Source organism: Pimephales promelas, chromosome 22, assembly GCF_988280905.1.
Source record: "Pimephales promelas chromosome 22, fPimPro1.hap1.1, whole genome shotgun sequence".
Classification (NCBI taxonomy): Eukaryota; Metazoa; Chordata; class Actinopteri; order Cypriniformes; family Leuciscidae; genus Pimephales; species Pimephales promelas.
Window position 1 is genome coordinate 13,158,248 of NC_142790.1, and position 22,842 is coordinate 13,181,089.

Here is a 22,842-nt window from a genome sequence, read left to right on the forward strand (position 1 = left end):
AATAGACTATTATGAAACTAAATGTGCCACTAGGTGGCGGAAATAACTTCAAGTTCATGAAAGAATCAAGTGAAAAAAAAAAAAAAAAAAAAGAATCAAGTGTTCATTGAAATTATGAATGGGCAATTGAATCATTGACTCACCTGATTCGCTCAAAAACGGTGAATCATTGAAGAACAAAACCCCGCTGTGTGTTGCTGGGAAACGCAACAATTCTGCTGTTTGGAACTATTTTTTGTTGGCAAAATAGAGCAAAAAATCAAAATTGACAACGTTGTGTCTAAAAATGTTCAATTCATATAATCGAGCTATATTAATGTTGTATTTACAGGAGGCTATAGGAGTGTTATTTTCTGATATTAGAGAAAATACCACTCCTTCTCGTCTGGTATTTAGATGTTGTTTTGTTACAATGTTATGGTAAGTTATTTTCATTACAAACATTACACTCGCTGACAGTTGTTTGTAAAGATTATCTGTGACCGTCTGAGGAGAAAGTAGGCTCTTTTGTGCTGATGTAGGCTATAGTTCTCCTGTTATGTTCAACATGACGAGTTAAACCATCTAATATGACTCATGTGAAATAACACATCTCCATTCATAAAAGCCATTAGAGATATTTTTTTAACTAAACTATGCATGTCTTAAAAAAAGAAAGTATTGCCATATTTGATCATGAAAACATGTACAACGCATATCCCACTGTGTTTAGTGACGTAAAGTGGGTGCGCCCAAACATCTCGTCCTCTCTCAGGAAGCTTCAGTTTAATGCACTTTTGCACACCACGAACATGGCAGATGTCCAGAGAAAAGAACCAGGCGTTGTGGTAAATATTCCTGACATGCTGAATTTTATTTATTACAATTGCAACTGAAATGATAAGACAACTTGTTTATTTTGCATCCCTGCAGTATTTATTTTCTTCTTTTTTCATGTTTTCATTTCTATTTACAGTAAACCGTACTATTCTGCTTTATACTATTAATTGACTGTTGATATAGATTAAAGACGGGTGGTCAGGTTACAGTTTGGAGCTGTTTAATTATCCTAAGCATTACCAGGGTGATCTGGAGTGTGTGTACATCCCTCATGGAGTCATTATGAACAGGTAAACACACTGCTGGACTCATATCATAAAATGTGAAAATTGATGTTCAATGTGAATTGAGTGATAAACTACACAACTTCAGATCAGATTGGTCATTTGGTCAAATTTTATAATAAATTTGAGTTCATATTGAGATATCTGACTTGGCAAACAATAGATCTAGGCAAATTTGAGCTCAGTTTGAGACTTTGTGGAGAAAGTTTCTGAAACTATAGTTGTGTAAAACGGAAATCACTATGATCTTTTTCTCAGGAGAAAAATCTGAGGAGCTGAAAACTTAGGCAAAATGTTTGAGAAACAAGTTGGATTTTAACGAGATATTGTAATTTAAAACTACTTCTATCTACTAATTATTTTGGTATTTTGTATTGAAAACCAAAAACACTATTGCTAAGTGCTTTTAAATATCTGTGTTTTCCTGATATAAAGTAAGAGAGTAAATTAGTATGAACATGTAAAACACATTTTGTTTAGCCTTGTGCTTTCTGCTTCACAATCACATTCCAAAGTAATTTGGGTTGATCTACAACTTTGGTTCATGTGACCATTAAATTTAATTTATGAAATCACATGGCCTTCACATACACAGTTCCTAACATTGTGATCTAATGTGATTTGTAGGATCGAGTGTCTGGCCAGAGACATCCTTGAAGACATCGGGGATCATGACATGATGGTTCTCTGTGTTCTGAAGGGAGGATACAAGTTCTGTTCTGACCTGGTGGAGTCAATCAAAGCTCAGAGTCGCAGCGCCAACAGAAGACTGACCACCAGAGTAGAGTTCATCCGTTTTAAGAGCTATCTGGTGAGGAGAAGCATAATATGCATAATAGCTAAAACTATAGCAGAGTGCTCTATCATGTTTCTCAGTGCATACCTTTTATAGCACATCTTACCTGATCTACACTTTTTTTACTGATAAAAACCATAGTTTATACACCCCTTATATCCACATCCATTTAATGTTTACACCCAGAAATGACCAAACTTACCAAACTGGAAAAAAAAATGAATAGGCCTACACAACAAAATTAGTAGCAAATAGCCCATCTTGTTAGCAAAGGCTATTTAAACTATCTCCACCCACCATTGACTGGTTGAAGCAGGTAAAAAAAAAAAAAAAAAAAACATTTCAGGTTAACTGTAACCCTAGTTCCCTGAGAAGGGAACGAGACTCTGCGACAACGGCACTTTGGAATTCGTTCATCTTCGGAACACAAATTAAGATATTGTTGATGAAATCTGAGAGCTGGATCACTCCTGCATACTAGTCCATATAGGCTCTTCTTGAGGAATTGAAACTTGCCGTCCTCAAAAAGTTAATTAAATCACATTAATCAACAGTTTATTTCCTATTTTAAATTAAACTAATATGTAGATTGTGTAAGATGTTTAAATGTTGTGTTTTTATTATTTCCGTGTAGCCTACATAGTACAAAAAAAATCTGTAAAATCATACTGTAGCCACTAGATGTCTCTATAAAAAAAAATATATATTTCAGGGATGTGAAATTTTTAATAAGTAAAAGTTTTTTTTGTTTGTTTTTTTATATAATATCTGTCCTTTAAGTAATCCAAAAATAATCGGTTACATTACTTTCATATTCTGGTACTTGGATTATGTTGGAGTATGTTTTTTATGAAGTCATTTGTAACTGTATCAGAATACATTTTAAAGTTACCCTCCCAAGCCTGGATGCGTGTGACGTACAATAACAGAAGCTTACGTTATTAAACTAATAACCTGACTCGAGGCAGAGAGAGAAGTAAATGAATCGTTGAAATAAAGTCGTTATTTTTGTTGTTTTTTGTGCACAAAAAGTTTTCTCGTTGTTTGATAAACTTAAGATTAAGCCACTGAAGTCACTTGGACTATTTTAACAAAGTCTTTAATAACTTTTCGAGACCAGTATGTTTCAATCCCTAAAGAAGCCTATGGACTAGTGTGCAGGAGTGATCCAGCTCTCAGATTTAATAAAAAAATATCTTAATTTGTGTTCCGAAGATGAACGAAGGTCTTACGGAGTTGGAACAACATGAGGGTGAGTAACTGACAGAATTTTCATTTTTGGGTGAACTAACCCTTTAAGTCCAAAGAATGTGTACATAGCCTTTCAAAGTATTATCATATACAGCCATCCTTTCCTGAACCTTACAGTACACCTTTACTGATTAGCAGGTTTAGAGGAGATTAGAGGAGAGCCATATAGGGACAGAAACAAGTATGGTCCTAAGGCAACATTTATTTATGATTTTAATCAATATAAGCATATAAACTGTTATTAGGCATATCAACTGTTATTAGGCTGTTTTACGGTGTACTACAATACACTGACGTGCAAAATATTTGTTAGTATTTGTCACTATTTGCACTATAAGTATAAATAGCATCTAACACTTTTTACACTTAGTGCAAATAGCATCTAACTATTACTTACAATGCTGTTGGCATTTAGTGTAACCTTCTATCTCTGCCAATCATTTATGTAAATGCTTTGTAACCGAGTTAAAGTGGCCGTCATCAGCTGTAGTCAGCAGAGGGCGCTCTAATGCTGTGCACATGTTATTCAGAAAGATATGTGCTCAGAATAGCATATTTCCATGCTACTCTACTATTTCTATTGTATTCAATACTTTATCAGTGTTGGGAGTAACGCATTACAAAACTAACACATTACAGTAACATATTACTTTTTGCTGTAACGCAGTAGTTTAAGGCATTACTAATCAATTTTCAGTAATATTTTACTCGTTACATGTTCAGTGAGGCTTGTATTACAGTTGTATTACAGTGTATTGTCTGCTTTTACTTCTTAAAGGCAACAGACTATGTGAAAGTTTTAAAGTAGTCTTTTAGTGCCAGTTCAGAGCGGTCGCGTCTATACAATTGTTTTTTCCTCATAAATGCGAACACGAAAACTAAAATAAAATGAATATTTTAAGTTCTATGGAGACTGGAGAGCCAACCCTTCCTCATCCGATTTGCGCAGTGTAATTAACAGAATTACAAAAAATATATTTTGCCTCCTATTTTTTTGTCACGCATGAATGTGAGTCTTTTCCCTAATATTAAAAATAAAACGTAGACTGATATTTGTCTAATGTCTGGAGTCCTTTAAGGAAGTAGCCTTATATTGTGCACAGTATGACATTGGATGAATGTAGCTGCCTCAATACCTGGATGATGTACAACAATGTACGATATTACTACAATTGCCAAACTGTAGACCTATACCATAGAGATTAGGACCAATTCTTGATTTCTGTGTGTGTGTGTTTGTTTGTTTGCCTACTTAGCTATATTTTTTGGGGACAAATTTGTACCCAGAAGAGACCAAAATCTCCAAAAAGCTTCCTTTAGGGACGTCCTCATTTGTAAATATGGTATAAAAATAATTAAAGTTTTTATAAAAATGCATAAAGTTTTGTATAATTGGTATGTTTAGGGGTAGGGTTAGAGAGAGAGTGTGTGTGTCAGACATTTTAACGTCAACTTCTTGACTCATTATTTGATTGGCCTGGCAAAAATGTCCACACAATGACATTTTTTCTACCATGATAGAGAAATCCAAATGTACTACTACATTAATCAAATGTGTTTTAGTACTATACTGGTATTTTATCCCAGTTTATGTTTATCAGTTATTGATCCAATCTAAGGATACAGTAAAGGTCAAGTTGTTCTGTCATGGTTGGGTGGGTCTTCACAGTCTGTGTTTTGCTGTAACTCATGGGCCCCTAAGGAGCCTCCAGTCCATCGTGGTCCCGCTTCCTGTCTGAACATGACCAAGCCAGAACGTTCTTCTCAAGCACAGAAGAGCCACTTCACCCCTTCACAAAGGTTCAACTTGACCCTGAGAAGAGGACGCAACCCAATTGTCTCAGCAGACAAAAGCAGCTTCTGTCTGACATGTCTATGGAGACTGTAAGATCATATGTGCTGACAGGGCCACAGAAGGGGGCTTTTAACATCTGTCTCTGTGTCTTTTTCAGAATGACCAGTCCACTGAAGATCTGCACATTATTGGACCAGATGACCTCTCCATGCTGAAAGGAAAGGTATTGCACATGTTTGCTTATTAGTCAAAATGCGTGAACATGGGCTTTATTAGCATAGGTTTAGCAAGTTTAGTAAGAAATTACATACAGATTCTAGGGCTGGTATTCATATGTCAGAGGTTTTCAACAACAAACCTCATAGTTATATCCAGAGTTCTGAGACCTTATACGACTCAGACATTTCTGAACTACCAAGACTTGTTTAAAGATTATTGAAAAGGATTATTGTTGCAAAAAATATGAAGCAGTTTTCTGAAGGATCATGTGACACTGAAGACTGGAGTAATGGCTTCTAAAATTCAAGAAATGGAGTCAAGATATAGATCCTTTTGTAATATTTTTTTTCAATTGTATTTTTAGGTATTATTTGACATGAGACTTGACAGGATCTATTCAGTGATAGATCCTGAGGTAATCATAGATCCTGTGGTAATCATAATTTGACCACAAAAATGAGAGCAGAACACATCCTGTGCAGAACATATATTTCTAGCACAATCATGACAACATAAAACTAGTCAAACTCTTAAAAAACTCAAAAACATTTTTTTACAAGCATCAAGTGCCTTTCTTGGCCTCATCAGTCCTCCACATGATCCATTATTGAGACATTCTGGTGCACAGAACTACAAATAGATTCCCAACTCTATCATGCATTGCAAACTGTATCCTTAAAGGAGTAGTTCACTTAAAAAAAACAAAAACAAAAAACTTTTGCTGATAGTTTACTCACCCCCATGCCATCCAAGATGTCCATGTCTTTCTTTCTTCAGTTGAAAAAATATTAAGGTTTTTGATTAAAGCATTCCAGGATTTTCTCCATATAATGGACTTCATTGGGAACCAAACGGTTCAAGGTCCAAATGAGAGTTTCAGTGCAAACTGTTCAAAGGGCTTTAAATGACACCAGATGATGAAAAATGGTCCTATCTAGGACCCTTCGAGTCATGACTCGAAAAAAGATTTGTTCATTTTGATGGAACAGGAGAGTCACGAACGCTCATCACAGAACAGAGCAAGTCAAGCATTTGTTCTTATAAAACTTAAACTTTTTTATTTATTTTTAAAATGACCGATCGTTTCGCTAGATAAGACCCTTATTCATCGTCTGGTGTCGTTTAAAGCCCTTTGAAGCTGCACTGAAACTCTCATTTGGAGCTTGAACCATTTGGTTCCCAGTGAAGTCCATTATGTGGAGAAAAATCCGGGAATGTTTTCATCAAAAACCTTAATTTCTTTTCGACTGAAGAAAGAAAGACATGGACATCTTGGATGACATGGGGGTGAGTAAATTATCAGCAATTTTTTTTTTTTTTGTGAACTACTCCTTTAATGAATGGTGCAATATTATCCAGCCTTCCAAAGCAGGACTGAGGCTGTTCTCAAGGCAAATGGGTCACTTCTTATGACAAATCCACAAGAATTGTATTCACTCCCTTCTAGGCATTGTACACTATCCAGAGTTGCTTTATTATTACAGATGTGTCCGAGATAGAGATTTCAGGCATAGTGAGCAAATGACTGTTATTGATTATATTCATAACCAGTAATCTGTCATCTGTCATTATCTTGTCTAGAATGCATTTACACTATCAATTACAAGTTTGGGTTCAGTAAGATTCCTATATTAAATGAATGCTGTTATTTTAAAGGGTCTGTTCATCAAATAATCCTGAAACAAATTGCATGGTTTCCGCAAAAATATCAAGCAGCACAAATGTTTTCAACATTGAGAATAAGAAATATTTCTTGAGCAGCAAATCAGCATATCAGAATGATTTCTGAAGGATCATGTGACAATATGCTGAAAATTCAGCTTTGAATCCCAGGAATAAATTACATTTTAAAATATATTCAAATAGAAAACAGATGTTTGAATTTGGAATATTATTTCACAATATTGCATTATTTGTTCAAATAAAGGCAGGCTTTGTGAAGAGGCGTTCGGTTCATCTAAGAAATTACACAATCCATGAAGTTCTTATGATTGGAAAAAAGATAACTTAAAAATTAATAAATGGCCCAAAATAGGACTAAATTAAACGGTCAATGTTTTATATTAAAGTATAATATAATAAAAGAATAGAATGCCATTGCCATATTATGTGGCTTTGCTTGGGATCAGATCTACTTAAAATATTCTACCAAACACTCACAGTGTGTATTTTCTATAGTGATAACATCCAGATCCTCTCTTGTTGTTTCTGATGTTTTTGGATGTTGTTTTAAATCTTTTGGATTTTCTAAATTCTCTCTCTCTTTTTCCTCTCATATGCCACACAGAATGTCTTGATTGTGGAGGTAAGATTGTGCTTTTCACTGTGGGTTTAGCAAATTATGCAGACACACATAAATATATAACTGAAATAAAACGCAAGAGAGAAGCAAACAAAGTTTGTTATGGACATTTGTGCAGGGTAGTCTGGGATTTGTCCGGAAAACAATGTAGTAGAAAGGTATTTTCCTTTCAGATCAGATTTCACACCACACGTTTTCCAAGGAAATCACCCATGTTGATCACTCCATGTGCTGCTGCATTGAATAACAGTGCTGTTGATCATTATTTCCATAACTTTGGGGATGTTTTTTTTATGTTACTTAACTCTCATTAAAAGTCTTGTGCTAGACACAATTTCAGGCATCATAGCTGTTCTCTAGGGGTGAAGGCTGTGCTAAACAGCAAGCAGCAAAACTCTGCTCCCAAATTCTAAAGCAGCATGCAATGCAGTCCTAGATGGAGGACAATGTAAAGCTAAATACTTAAAAAAGAATTTTAGTTAATGAAAATTAAAGTATTCTACACTCTCAGAAAAAAAGGTACAAAAGCTGTCACTGGGGCGGTACCTTTTCAAGCTTTTGTAAGAGTGCATATTGGTACCATAATGACCATGAAGGTACCAATATGCACCCTTTAGGTACAAAAGTGTACCTTTTGAAAAGGTACCACCCCAGTGACAGCTTTTGTACCTTTTTCTCTGAGAGTGTATAGTTTAACTTTTTTTGTCTTTTTTTTTAATCATACATGTGCTACACAATACCCTTCAAAAAGCTTTTTAAAGAAATGAATACTAGGATGCATTCAATCGAACAATGGTGATAGTAAAGATTAAGATTATTAAGCAGATTTGAACTGTTTTCAACATTGATAATAAACAGAAATCTTTCTTGAGCAGCAAATCAACATATTAGAATGATTTCCGAAGGATCATGTGACACTGAAGACTGGATTAATGGTGCTGAAAATTCAGCTTTGCATCACAGAAATAAATTACATTTTAAAATACATTAAAATAGAAGACAGTACATATTTCATAATATTTCTGTTTTCCTGTATTTTTCATCTAATAAATGTAGCCTTGGTGAGCATAAGAAGTGTATTTCAAAAACATTTCACCAAACGATTTGTGTATTGCATTGTTAGCTTAGTTACATACTAAAATCAAACTCTTTTGAAATCAATTGCAAGTTTTTCTTGTGTGCTGTAAATGAAGAATGATATTTTTTGCTTGACAAAAAGCTCTATGTAGAGAATTTCAGATCAAAGTCAAACACTTATGAGCAAATCCACATGGAATCTGCACCTGCAAAACTCCACAGGAAGACAAAATACGAATGAGACAGCAAGGCATGTAGCACTATATCTCCATTACAGTGTAATCTTATATGTATTGTTATAGTGTTAGTTAAATAAATACATAGTTTGTTACAGTTATTTTACATGTATACGTAATGTGTTCTTATTAGCCAATCAGATGTTGTTGCGTCATTACGTAGGGATTAATTCACTGCTTGTTTACGTTTAGCGTCAGTATGCTCGCAGGCTCCGGTGCAGATGGTCGAATATAACCCATCGGCGCTGGGCAAGAGCATACAAACACAGTTGATGTAAAGTTGTGTCTGAATAAGTTCAGTAAAGTTCCTGAACGGACTCTCTTTGTTGTGTGCTTCTCTTCACGCCTCCACGGACACTGTATCCAGCTTAACACGAGAAAGCACAACAAGTGGTGTCAGAAGCTGAGCGTGATTGACCGTCATCAGTGAACTGTGAGTGTTGTGAACTGCTGGGGCATCCTTTGTAAATTGATGGACATTATAATCAATGCCAAACGCTGTTGTGGAGTAGTATTAAAGACTGTTTGACCACGTTTGGTCGTCGCGTTGACCACCATTTCACGTGCTGCACGGAGTTTCCCTTCCCCCATCGGAGAAGCGTGGAGCTGGCAGTCTGCCAAATCTAGCGCTGCTGTTGGCTGCCTGCCAATTTTCACAGAAACTTCTAAACATTCACAGATTCGACATAAACAGCCCTGCAAATCTATATTGAAGTTCACAAACCACATAATTTCAGTATTCAGTATTAAAACTATACTAAAACAATAAAAAGAAAAGACATTAATGGAATATAAGCTTCTGCATAAAGCTGAGCCTTGAAAACAACAGAACTTTATCATCAGTGAGAAGAAAAAAAAAGAGAAAAAAAAAAAAAACATTTAAAGCTAAATTGTACTACAACATGGATGAGGGTGAGCCAGAGGTCCACCTTGGAGCATCAGCTGTTCCAGACCCCCCACAATGGCTACAGGCTGTGCTGTCACAACAAAATAAGCAACTTCAACATGCCATTTCACCTTTGCTACAAAGATTGGAAGCAACAGAGGCTAGTTTGTCTGCCCTTACGCAGCGGCCCCATGCCAGTAAGGTAACACGTGGTCCCCACCAACATGATGACTCTTCCTCATTTGCAGCTGCCCCTGATAGAACCCTTATGACAGATGGAGATGCTACAGGGCCTTCAGATGCGGAACAGCTTTTTGCTGCAGAGCTCGCAGTCATTGATAGACACGTACGTAGCCCAATTAGTCCAACTTCCTCCACACCTGGCCCTGATGTAAGACCTAGAAGCCGTGCACAGGTACCCAGCCATTATAATGGCTCTTTCAACTTGGGTCAAAACACGCACACACCTTTAAATGCTGCAGCGCCCACCCATCACCACCCAACCCCTCGTGGTAGAGCTTCAGATGGACCTAAAGCTAAACTTGACACTTACGATGGTAAGGATGACTGGGACTCCTTCATTATTCCTTTTGAGCGCAGAGCTGTCATTTACAGATGGAGTGCAGTAGAGAGAGTGGATAAGCTCCATGAATGTCTACGGGGAGCTGCTGTCAGATATCTGTGCTCATTACCCGAACACATACGTGAAGATTACTTTCTTTTGAAAGAACAGCTGGCTTTCCGATTTGGCCAGAAAGAACCTCCCACCACAGCACGGAGGAGACTTGGAGAACTGCGCCAGTCTAAAGAAACTGTTTCAGAGTTCGCAGAGGAGGTTCACAGGCTGGTCATTTTAGCTTATCCTGGAGTTGACACTGAGCTCAGGGAACAAATTGCTGCTGATGCTTTTCTCAAAGGGCTGCGCAACCAGAAAGTGGCATACGAGGTTATGAACCGTGACCCTGTATCGCTGGATGAGGCACAACGGCTAGTATCATCTTATGAACACAATTTCAAAGCCACACTCGGACGAGACTTTGATCTGAAGGGGAGGACACGTCGAGTATCCTGGGCTGATCAAGACATGGACTCTGATGAGGAGGCACCTGCCTTACAGTCACGTAGAGTGCAGTCACAGCCTGGTTATGTTACACAGCACCAGTTACAAACACTCATTGATAAAGTTGATAAGCTGCAATTAGCCATAGCCCGCCTGCCTCCTTCCTCTTCTGTTGTTCTTCCTTCTACCGTAAGACCCACTCAACAAATAAATTCCAGTAAGGCAGTTCAGTCAGAAAGAGGACGTGCAGCTCAGACCCCTTTCAAGTCAAGCAGATACAGACATCAAAATACCAGCCCCACCAGAACTTCTAGCGGGCCATGCTTTCAGTGTGGGGAGGAGGGACATTTCAAACGAAACTGCTCACGGTCCCCCAGTCCATCTGCAAGTCCCCCTACAAATAATGTTGCCAAAATGGAGCCCTCAAATCAAAGTCACTCTGAACATGCAGAGCAGAGTCCGTCTATTGTACATGTGAGCAGAGCTGAGAGTCGAGGGCCCAGTTTAATGATTTCACTGACTGTCGATGGCATACCAGTTAATGCTGTTATAGACACGGGTGCTGAGGCTACGATAATGTCTGAAGAGACGTACAGCAAATTACCTGCCAAATCGCCTTCAGGACTGAAAAATGTGTGTCTCCGAAATGCAGAAACTGGAAGGGAGATGTCAGCAACAGGTGGAGTGGCAGTGGAATTCAGAATTGGCTCAAAGGTGTTGGAGTGGACAGTTTGCATTGCACCAATTCGCGATGCCTTGCTCTTGGGTTTAGATTTCTTAAAAGCTGCTGATTTCACCATACATGCCTCTGGTAAAGTCTTTATGGGCTCTGAACTCATGCCAGCCTATATATCCGAAGGCAAGGGCCCAGACTATGCCATTTCGAGAGTGATGTTGGAGAGAGATGTCACTGTGCCGCCGGAGTGTGAATGTTTAGTGTGGGGTGTGGTAGACGACCCAAACCCAGAACTCCCGGCTGTTCTAGAGCCCGTTACCCTGGCTGATGGAGTGTCGTCAGGCAGCATCATGATTAACATGGAACGGAGGATCCCAGTCAGGCTATGCAATGTCACAGCTTCCAGTAGGCCCTTATTACGGGGAGTCTGTTTGGGTGTGCTTATCGAAGCATATCCAGACGCTCAGGAGGAGGGAGAGATAGCGCACATGGTTCCAGGTGATGCTACATTGTATGCAAAAGACAGGAACTCAACGACACAATATCCTGCCAATGAGCCTCCTGGTGAGCATCACATAAGAAGGGTGTCTTCACCAAACGCTCTAGACCTTCCTGAGCACCTCAGACAGTTGTTCACTAGCGCGAGTGAAACCCTTACTGAGCAGCAACAAGTGATGTTAGTAGCTCTGCTGAGTGAATATCAAACAGTCTTTGCGGCAACTGATGATGACCTTGGGAAGTTCTCTGCTTTGCAGCACAGCATAGACACAGGAGTGTCTAAGCCTGTTCGACAACCAGTACGACGTACCCCTTTAGGGTTTTGGAATGAGGAGGAAACACATCTCAAGAAAATGCTGGATTCAGGTATCGTTGTCCCCTCAAGCTCAGAATGGGCTTCCCCTATTGTCCTTGTAAGAAAAAAGGATGGGGGGGTCCGCTGGTGCGTAGATTATCGCCAGCTTAATGATCTTACCATAAAGGACGCATATCCCCTACCAAAAATAGAGGAATGCCTGGATGTGCTGGGTGGTGCAAAGACATTCTCAACACTTGACCTTCAGTCAGGATATTGGCAGATTGAAATGAATAGAAAAGACAGATCCAAGACTGCTTTTGTGACGAGGTATGGGCTATATGAGTACACCAGAATGCCATTTGGGTTGTGTAACGCACCCAGCACATTCCAGAGGGCCATGGAGTTGGTTCTACGAGGGTTGCAGTGGGACACCTTACTGATCTACCTTGATGACATAATCATTTTCGGTGAAGATGTGGAACAGTGTATGGAGCGGCTTGCAGAGGTTTTTCAGAGGTTGCAGGAATATGGACTAAAGCTGAAACCCTCGAAATGCCACCTGCTAAGAGATGAGGTCCTGTTTCTTGGTCACGTTGTGAGTGGCGAAGGAATTAAGACCAATCCAGCCCTCATTGATGACGTTAGGAACTGGAAGACCCCAACCAGTGTCCAGGAACTCCAGTCTTTCCTCGGTTTGTGCAACTATTACAGGAGGTTTGTTGCCAAGTTTGCTGAAATCACCACACCCTTGACGATGCTGCTCAAGAAAGGGAGTTCCTTCTTCTGGGAAGAGGAGCAGAAAAAGGCCTTTGAACATCTTAAAAGGAGCCTCACAACTGCACCCATTTTGGTGTTCCCAATTACATCTGGACAGTTTGTCCTGGACACTGATGCGTCCAACCAGAGCATTGGAGCAGTTCTCTCACAGTTGCAGTGGGGGGAAGAGAAAGTTATCTCATTTGCCAGCTGTCTACTCACACCAGCTCACCAGAGGTACTGTGTCACACGTAAGGAACTTCTAGCAGTTGTCAGGTTCACAAGACAGTTCCGCCATTATTTGCTGGGGTCTAACTTCTTACTCAGGACGGATCACAGCAGTCTAACGTGGCTATACAGGTTTAAGAGACCAGAGGGCCAACTGGCTAGGTGGCTTGAAGAACTCAGTCAGTACAATTTCATCATCGAGCATAGGCCAGGTACATATCATTCCAACGCTGATGCTCTGTCTCGAATGACTCTGAATGAAGAACCTTGTGACTGTTATCAAGCAGGAAGAGAGCTAGATAGCTTGCCATGCAAGGGCTGTCGCTTCTGCCGGAAGCTCCACCATCAATGGGCCAGATTCGAGGAAGATGTCGATGATGTCATTCCCTTGGCGGTGAGACGCACACACTCCCTTGACCGTCAGAATGAGGATAGTTGCGCTAACACTCCCAGTGATGTAGATGAAGTAGGTGATGACAACCCAGGTCCTTCCTCAAACTGGCTGCAACCGATGAGTTCGCAAAGTCTCAGGGAAGAACAGTTAGCTGACCCAGACCTTTCAGTTCTCCATAAATGGATGTCTGATGGCTATTTGCCTGCTAAGGAAGAGGTCATGATGCATAGCCCAGCAGTTCGCAAATACTGGCTGTGTTGGTCTCAAGTAGAGATGCGAGATGGGGTCCTCTATTACCGGTGGGATGATTTAAATGGAGGTATGTCATCTCTGCGTTTACTTGTTCCTGTTTCCCTGAAAAATGAGGTTCTCCAATCCTGTCACAATCCAGCTCAAGCAGGTCATTCAGGGGAGGAAAAGACGCTTATGCGGCTCCGCAGGTGTTACCAATGGTACAATATGGGGAACGATGTACGCCTTTTCGTCAAGAAGTGCCTACAGTGTAGTTCCTGTAAGACAACAAGTCCCATGGGGAGGGCCAAGCTCCAGAGCTACCAGGCTGGAGCACCTATGGACCGACTCCACCTTGATATCCTAGGACCATTTCCAGAATCCAAGTCAGGCAACAGGTACATCCTCGTTATAATTGATCAGTTTACTCGCTGGGTAGAGGCATTTCCTGTCCCCGAACAAGGAGCTGAGACAACAGCAAAGAGATTGGTGTTTGATTTCATCTCACGTTTTGGGGCTCCCCTTGAGATTCACACTGACCAAGGACGGAACTTTGAGAGTTCGCTGTTCATGGAGGTTTGTCGCCTGTTACAAGTAACCAAGACCCGGACCACACCTTATCATCCGGCCTCGAACGGGCAAGTGGAAAGATTCAATAGAACGCTCTTGCAGATGATACGGTGTTATGTGGACCAAAGTCAACGGAATTGGGATGAACATCTTCCCTTACTCACTGCAGCATACAGGAGCACTGTACATTCAGCAACGGGTTTCACACCAAATCAGCTGATGCTGGGGCGAGATGTTTTCCAGCCACATGACATCTGGCTAAGGACGGCTGAGGTTACCAGGGGAGCTAAAAGTACACCTGAGTTTGTCCAAGAACTGCAAGCTAATCTGCAGCAGGCTCATCAGGTAGCGCGTCAGAACTTGCGCACCGCTCAGACTCGCCAGAAAAAGGTCTATGACTTACGAGCCAGAGAGAAGTCCTATCAAGTAGGTGATCTTGTGTCAGTGAGGGTCAGTAGCAGGAGAAAGGGCTACAGTCCAAAACTCCAACCCCCATGGCAAGGGCCTTTGGTCGTCACAGCACGCCTTGGACCAGTGCTCTACCGAGTCAGGGACAGACGAAGTGAGAAAGTACTGCATCATGATCGCTTACAACCCTATCTAAGTGACCACATACCTGCCTGGATGCAGCGTCTGCGACACAAATACACCTGCATCGAGGAAGGCTCACTGATTCCAAGAAGTGCTCAGGTACCTGTTGCCACAGGGGCAGAAGCACCAAACCCTTCATCCTCTGCCAGCACTGTGCCGGAAGAGCCTCGGACCCTTCTTGTAACGGATTCTAACTGTGACCCTAATCCCTGTGGAAAAGAGGGGATGAAGACAAAACGGGGGCGACTTGTTCGAGCCCCAAGTCGTTATATGGACTAACAAAGGAAATAGAAGACAACAAAAAGTTAATTGTTCCCCTCAAGAGATGCAGAAGGGACTCTGCAGAGCTAAAAAAAAAGGGGAGTGGTGTTATAGTGTTAGTTAAATAAATACATAGTTTGTTACAGTTATTTTACATGTATACGTAATGTGTTCTTATTAGCCAATCAGATGTTGTTGCGTCATTACGTAGGGATTAATTCACTGCTTGTTTACGTTTAGCGTCAGTATGCTCGCAGGCTCCGGTGCAGATGGTCGAATATAACCCATCGGCGCTGGGCAAGAGCATACAAACACAGTTGATGTAAAGTTGTGTCTGAATAAGTTCAGTAAAGTTCCTGAACGGACTCTCTTTGTTGTGTGCTTCTCTTCACGCCTCCACGGACACTGTATCCAGCTTAACACGAGAAAGCACAACAGTATTCATTTCCCTACAGGCAATAGTGGACACAGGAAAGACAATGACAGCCCTTCTACAGCACGTGGAGACTTTCCAGTCCAAAATGGTTAAAGTTGCAGGGTGAGAAGGGGAACTACATTAAGGCAATAGCTATGTTTCTATCTAAAGTTGTGAATTTAACATATGCACAAAATTGGAATATTGAAAACATTTGGGAATAAAGTGCCCTTGAGCCCTTTGACTTTTAACAGACCCCCTAAAGTGTGCGCTGAGTTTAGTGGGAGGTAATTGAGAAGGAATGGGGGAAAGTCATGTGAGAGGAGGCAATGCTTCCATCATGCGATGATTGGATATGATCAGTTATGATTGGTTTGTGTGAAAAACCCCGCCTTTTGATTCTGGAATTGGCCTGAATACAGACAAGGATGGCGTTAAAGCAGCACTATGTAAGTTTTTCAACCTTTATAATATTTTTCCCAAATCCTTGAGATGGTACATCGACTTACAATAGGTTGAATGACAGGTCTGCCATAGCCTGACAGTGTCTGTATCGCTTTTACTGGCACACTGTAACTTCGGTGAGCGGGTAGGAACCTGAGCACAAAAAGAACTACAAAATTCAGCTAATTTACGGCATCACTTCCCCCACTTCCTCAAATTCCGACGCAAGAGCCCAACGAGCGTTTTTTTTTTTTTACCTCTGTATGTTGTCATGGCTGAGGCAGCAAGTAAAACCAAGAAGCCAAAGGTTTTGTCGGAGGACAGTAGAAAGAGAAAATGGGAGAGTGGCAAAATAAAAGGCTGTATGAGGATCAAATGAATATTGGTCCAGAGTTAGCTCGCTGGCGCCACTCATCCATAGGGTACGCCCAAATGAGCGAACAGGTGATTTTTTTTATACTAATACAATTTAAAAAACATTAATTCGCAATACTACTCCACAAAAACGTAACTTTTTCAAATTTGTTGCTTGATATTATAATATTGACGATATGGCTATTATCTACCACATAAACATTGAATTGAATTAGCATATCCATTATGTAAAACAAAAGCCAATAGGCTAACGTTACTATAAAGATGCTGGCTTGTAAATGTGAGCTACGCGATCTTTTGGCGTTTAAAAAAAAAATAAAGCCCATGAAACTATATTCATAAGACATGCTGAAATATATGCCAATGTACCTGGGATGAAGACATCTCACACATAACACTGGAGTCTGCCCAAGATGTGAGAAGTTTCGGGGGTATCGTTTGTCAACAAATGCACGCGTGTATTCCCTGGTGTAACCATGACAGATTTTACGACATAGTAGAAAACAATACTGTTTCCCAACTGTAGGGGATAAATCAGCCACTTAAATATCACCACTTTATGTCACGCCAAAATCAAACTTGAAATGAGCTGAAAACATGATGGCTGTGTGAGGATTTTAGTGAGCATTCAGCTTTGGGAAATTCACCTTTGGCTAAGCCCGCCCCCTTTAGTTACTGTTGCTACATCCGTCAAACTTCATCTGTGCTCTGCATGGCTTATGCTGTAACAGCTCATCCTGCTGAAATGATATCAAACATTTTCAAGACATACAGGTGAAATGCAAGAAACAACAAGGCATCCAAAATAGAGGCAAAAGTATAACGTTCCCGGTCACAGTCCACCGCACTTCCTACTAATCGAGACGAAGGCTGGGACTAACAATATCAGGGAGCAACACTATTCATGCAAAGCTGGGTAGGTCTCTATTCACTTCTATAATCGTTATTACAAAGCAAACGGACTACACGAGTATAACGTTGTATTTATTAGCAGCATGTGCTAACGTATCAACAACCGGTATGAGAACCGAAATCATAAACTAAAACATTATAAAATGGTCTAACTAGTATAACTTCACACTCACAGTAAGTTTAGAAGTAAAAAAAAGATGTGCTTGATGATCTTTGCGGGGTTTAGCTGACTGAGGACGTCCACACAGCTTAATCCAAAGACGACACTTGTTAGGATTTTACTTCGGTTTTGGGAAGGGAAAAAACGGACACCCCCCTCCAACCTCTCTGGGAAACGCGTATCTGTATTACAAATGCCCGAGGCACAACGTTTAACCATATTTTGGATAAAACTACAACGGTAATAGCCTGCCGAGATCAAAAATATGAGACGCCTGTGTTGAAAGTCAATGGAGCGCTGTGAAAAAGTGTCGGACCTCTGTGGGAGTTCGCTGTGATTGGTCAATCTACATTCTAGGGCGTGGCTTAGCCAAAGGTGAATTAAAGGTACATCTTTGTGTCTGTATCTGTGACCAGTGTGTACACGTGTGTAAAACTACATAAATGTGCCTCATTTTAAAACACCATGATGGAAACTTAGAGGATGCGTGGCCTGAGATCAAATCAAGCTGAAGAAGAGGGGCAGACCTGACATTTTAATAGTTTTTATCTAATGGAGTTTAAGGGTGTTAATGTGTTCCTGTGTCTCTTCCCTCAGGTTGCTGGTTAAGAGGGTTCCTCACGGGGCGGCAGAGCTCCCTGACTGTGGGTGCTCAAGGATGCTCAAACATACTTCTGCCCTGCGGAAATGGGCCTTAATTAATCACAATATGATTATCTGAACACGGCTGTAATTCGTGAACACCGATTACTTGTTTTTTTCTCTACAGATGTTGGATTTGTCATTCCCAATCTATTTGTGGTGGGTTACGCTCTGGACTACAATGAGTACTTCAGGGACCTCAATGTAAGATTACGACCATTTTTGTTAAATTTCATGACCTTTTGAAGATGAATCGAACTGACTTTGACTTTGAAACCAAAGTACTAAAATGTATGAATATTAGGCGCCTTATGGTGGTGCAAACAATTTTTTTTATACAATCAACTTATCTTTAGAGCAACAGGAAAATTCTGTCATTAGTTTCATGTCATCTCCTACCGTTCCAATCCTGTAAGACTTTCATCCATCTTTGAATGAAAGGATATAAAGTGAACAAGTATCTTGATAAACCGCTCAATTCATATAGATTACTTTTATGATCTCTTTATGAAGTTTTTGAAGCATCAAAGTGGTAGTTGTTTTGGTGTGTCTATACGCAGCAAATTTGAGCTTCCACAAGAACCAATGAGGTTCATTCTTGTGTTACGGAACCCGTTTGAGCTTCCACAAGAACCAATGAGGTTCATTCTCGTGTTAAAGAGCACGTTTGAGCTTCCACAAGAACCAATGAGGATCATTCTCGTGTTACGGAGCCCGTTTGAGCTTCCACAAGAACCAATAAGGATCATTCTCGTGTTACGCAGCAAATTTGAGCTTCCACAAGAACCAATGAGGTTCATTATCATGTTACAGAGCACGTTTGAGCTTCCACAAGAACCAATGAGGTTCATTCTCGTGTTACGGAGCCCGTTTGAGCTTCCACAAGAACCAATAAAGATCATTCTCGTGTTACGCAGCAAATTTGAGCTTCCACAAGAACCAATGAGGTTCATTCTCGTGTTACAGAGCACATTTGAGCTTCCACAAGAACCAATGAGGATCATTCTCGTGTTACGGAGCACGTTTGAGCTTCCACAAGAACCAATGAGGATCATTCTCGTGTTACGGAGCCCGTTTGAGCTTCCACAAGAACCAATAAGGATCATTCTCGTGTTACGCAGCAAATTTGAGCTTCCACAAGAACCAATGAGGTTCATTCTCGTGTTACAGAGTACGTTTGAGCTTCCACAAGAACCAATAAGGATCATTCTCGTGTCACGGAGCACGTTTGAGCTTCCACAAGAACCAATGAGGATCATTCTCGTGTTACGGAGCCCGTTTGAGCTTCCACAAGAACCAATGAGGATCATTCTCGTGTTACAGAGCACGTTTGAGCTTCCACAAGAACCAATGAGGATCATTCTCGTGTTACGGAGCACATTTGAGCTTCCACAAGAACCAAAGAGGATCATTCTCGTGTTACGGAGCACGTTTGAGCTTCCACAGGAACCAATGAGGATCATTCTTGTGTTACGGGGCATGTTTGAGCTTCCACAAGAACCAATGAGGTTCATTCTCATGTTACGGAGCAACTTTGAGGTTCATTCTCATGTTACGGAGCAACTTTGAGCTCCCACAAGAACCAATGAGGATCATTCTCGTGTTACGGAGCACGTTTGAGCTTCCACAAGAACCAATGAGGTTCATTCTCATGTTACGGAGCAAATTTGAGCTTCCACAAGAACCAATGAGGTTCATTCTCGTGTTATGGGGCATGTTTGAGCTTCCACAAGAACCAATGAGGTTCATTCTCGTGTTACAGAGCACGTTTGAGCTTCCACAAGAACCAATGAGGTTCATTCTCATGTTACCCAGCATGTTTGAGCTTCCACAAGAACCATTGAGGATCATTCTCATGTTACGCAGCAACTTTGAGCTTCCACAAGAACCAATGAGGTTCATTCTCGTGTTATGGGGCATGTTTGAGCTTCCACAAGAACCAATGAGGATCATTCTCGTGTTACGAAGCATGTTTGAGCTTCCAAAAGAACCAATGAGGATCATTCTCATGTTACAGGGCATGTTTGAGCTTCCACAAGAACCAGTGAGGATCATTCTCGTGTTACGCAGCACATTTGAGCTTCCACAAGAGGCTTGTTCTCGCGTGTCAAGCAGGTTCGATTGAGCTTCTGTTCATGTTTGCTGATCATAAGTGAACAAAAGCAATTAAATCTGTTCATAATTTAAATCGATCATAAAATGGAAAAATGTGTTCTGCTTGAACAGCCTCTTGATGTTGTAAAAGGGATGTGGTTCACCCAAAAATAAAAATTCTTTCATTCATTTGAGTAAATAAAAGCCAAAAATAAATCTATTCATCATATAAAGTGAACAAGTCTCTTCAGAAAATGTTGCCTAAACCGCTCAATTCATATAGATTACTTTTATGATCTCTTTATGAACGTTTTGAAGCATCAAAGTGGTAGTTGTGTTGGTCTCTATAGAGGGATTGAAAGTTCTCAGATTTAATAAAAAATATCATCATTTGTGTTCTGAAAATGAACAAAAGTCTTACTGGTTTGGAACGACATGAGGGTGAGTAATTAATGACAGGATTTTCGGTTCTGAGTGAGCTAACTCTTTAAAGCTGCATAAAAAGGCCTCCCCAGCTTAAAGCTCATCATGCAGCGTTACATAAGAGATGAATCTCTGAACCTGCAGCATGAATGTCATCACTGAGTGTTGAACAGGACTTGGTGAACATCCAAATGAAATCTGGCATGCAGCACAGCATTCATCTTTCCTAGAAAACTCTAATCAGCCTCACGCATCATGTGTTCAAGCCCCTTCTGAAGCTATAAATGTGATGGAAAACATCTATCTGTCACACTGCAGAAAGCAGTTTACACATTATTACTATTTTCTGTTTTTTTGTGTGTTTTTTTTTTTGACTCACGTAAGCAATGTCTTCCCCTTCACAGCACATCTGCGTCATCAGTGAGACAGGGAAACAGAAATATAAAGTGTGACAAAACTCCCTTCAAGAGGAATGGACATTTATATTACCATAACGGATGAAAAACTCATTGTGACACAAGATTACTGTGTTCTCAAATCAGAGATCTGATATCTGTCACTGACATGCTGAATTATGTTTGAAATATTATATAATGTGTTTTGCATTAATTGAGTAAAGTCACATCGCAATGCTAACGTGATATGATGTGTAAAACAGACTTACTCTGTTCCATTTTGTATGCTGTATCAGTTTAAGAGCCCAGCTGCCCATTTTGTTCTCTTTAGAAGACATTTGTTTGTGAGACCATCCATGCCACTGAGGACATTCTATGTTTTCGGGTTGTAGGGAGGCAGGAGCTTTATCCAATCCCAAAATTGGACAGTAGGTTATAGCTATATAAAATGAATAGCAATTTTAATTTTGCATTGTGAAAATTCAAATGTTACAGATGATAATACTTAAATAAAATGCCTTGAAAATACATTGATTGTCTTGACTTTTTGTCTTGCCTCTAGAAGTGTTACGGAAGCAGACGGACAACAAGGTAAGTTGTAGAGATTAATTCTTTTATTAAACAGCAGAGATCAGAAATGGATAATACTTGAAGGCAGTCCGTGAATGATAAATGGATGGTTCCTTAGAAGAAACGGCAGTGAGGGATTTCCAGAAGAGATGCACTCCGTTGGTAGAAATAGTTCGGCGTGCACCACTTGACTGGAATGAATGGCTTACGGCTCAAACACCACAGATGAGACGATCAGGACAGACTTGAATTGGTTCAGAGATCACTTGACTTGACTGTATGGCTTACGGCTCAAACACCACAGATGAGATGATCAGGACAGACTTGAATCGGCTCCGAAATCTGGTAAGGAAACAGGATAAGTTGATCAGTGAAACTCGTGAAAGAAGCACTATGAGTCCGCTTCGGATGAACGAGCGTCTGTAGAAGTTGGCGAATCCAAGAAATCTCTGGAGTTCCTTAATTGTTGTGGGTTCTGCCTAGGTAGTTACGGCAGTAACCTTTTTCTCATCCATACGAACCCCCTGACGGTCAATGAGGTAATCCAAGAACTGTACAGAAGGAAGATGAAAGGAACACTTCTCTGGCTTCAGGAAAAGGTGATGAGCTCTGAGGGTGTGGAGGACCTCTGCAACATGGTGACGATGTTCGGCCTCACTCCGGGAATAGATGAGAATGTCATCAATATAGACAACCACGAACTGATCCAGAAACTCCCGGAGGACCTCATGTATGAAGTTCTTGAACACGGAAGGAGCGTTGACCAGATCATAGGGGATCACAAGATATTCATAGTGACCTGTAGGTGTCACGAACGCGGTCTTCCATTCATCCCCTTCTCGTATTCTCACCAGGTTGTAAGCACTGCAGAGGTCCAACTTTGTAAAGATGGTAGCAGAGCGAAGTTGTTCGAGGGCAGCAGGAACAAGAGGAAGGGGATATTTGAACTTGACAGTACCCTGGTTTAGTGTCCGATAATCAATGTATGGCCGCAGCCCTCCATCCTTCTTGGCTAAGGAAAAGGAGCTGGATGCTGCGGGAGATGTAGAATGCCGAATATACCCTTGACTGAGAGCTTCCTGTATATACTCCTCCATGGCCTTGGTCTCTGGCAGTGACAACAGGTAGATCTTACCTCTGGGCAAAGGAGTATTTGGAATCAGGTCAATGGCGCAGTCTCATGG

At 40.6% G+C, this 22,842-nt stretch overlaps 1 protein-coding gene across 1 annotated transcript; it reads left to right on the forward strand.

The window, feature by feature from the left end:
• Positions 1 to 2: 2 nt before the first annotated feature.
• Positions 3 to 21,593, forward strand: prtfdc1a (phosphoribosyl transferase domain containing 1a). The gene is made up of 9 exons (XM_089125682.1): positions 3 to 827; positions 1,003 to 1,109; positions 1,731 to 1,914; positions 5,103 to 5,168; positions 7,452 to 7,469; positions 15,684 to 15,766; positions 18,132 to 18,178; positions 18,304 to 18,380; positions 21,098 to 21,593. The coding sequence occupies exons 1-9, from the start codon at positions 636 to 638 to the stop codon at positions 21,143 to 21,145; spliced, it is 822 nt and encodes a 273-aa protein (XP_088981808.1). The 5' UTR covers positions 3 to 635; the 3' UTR covers positions 21,146 to 21,593.
• The last annotated feature ends 1,249 nt before the right edge of the window (positions 21,594 to 22,842 follow it).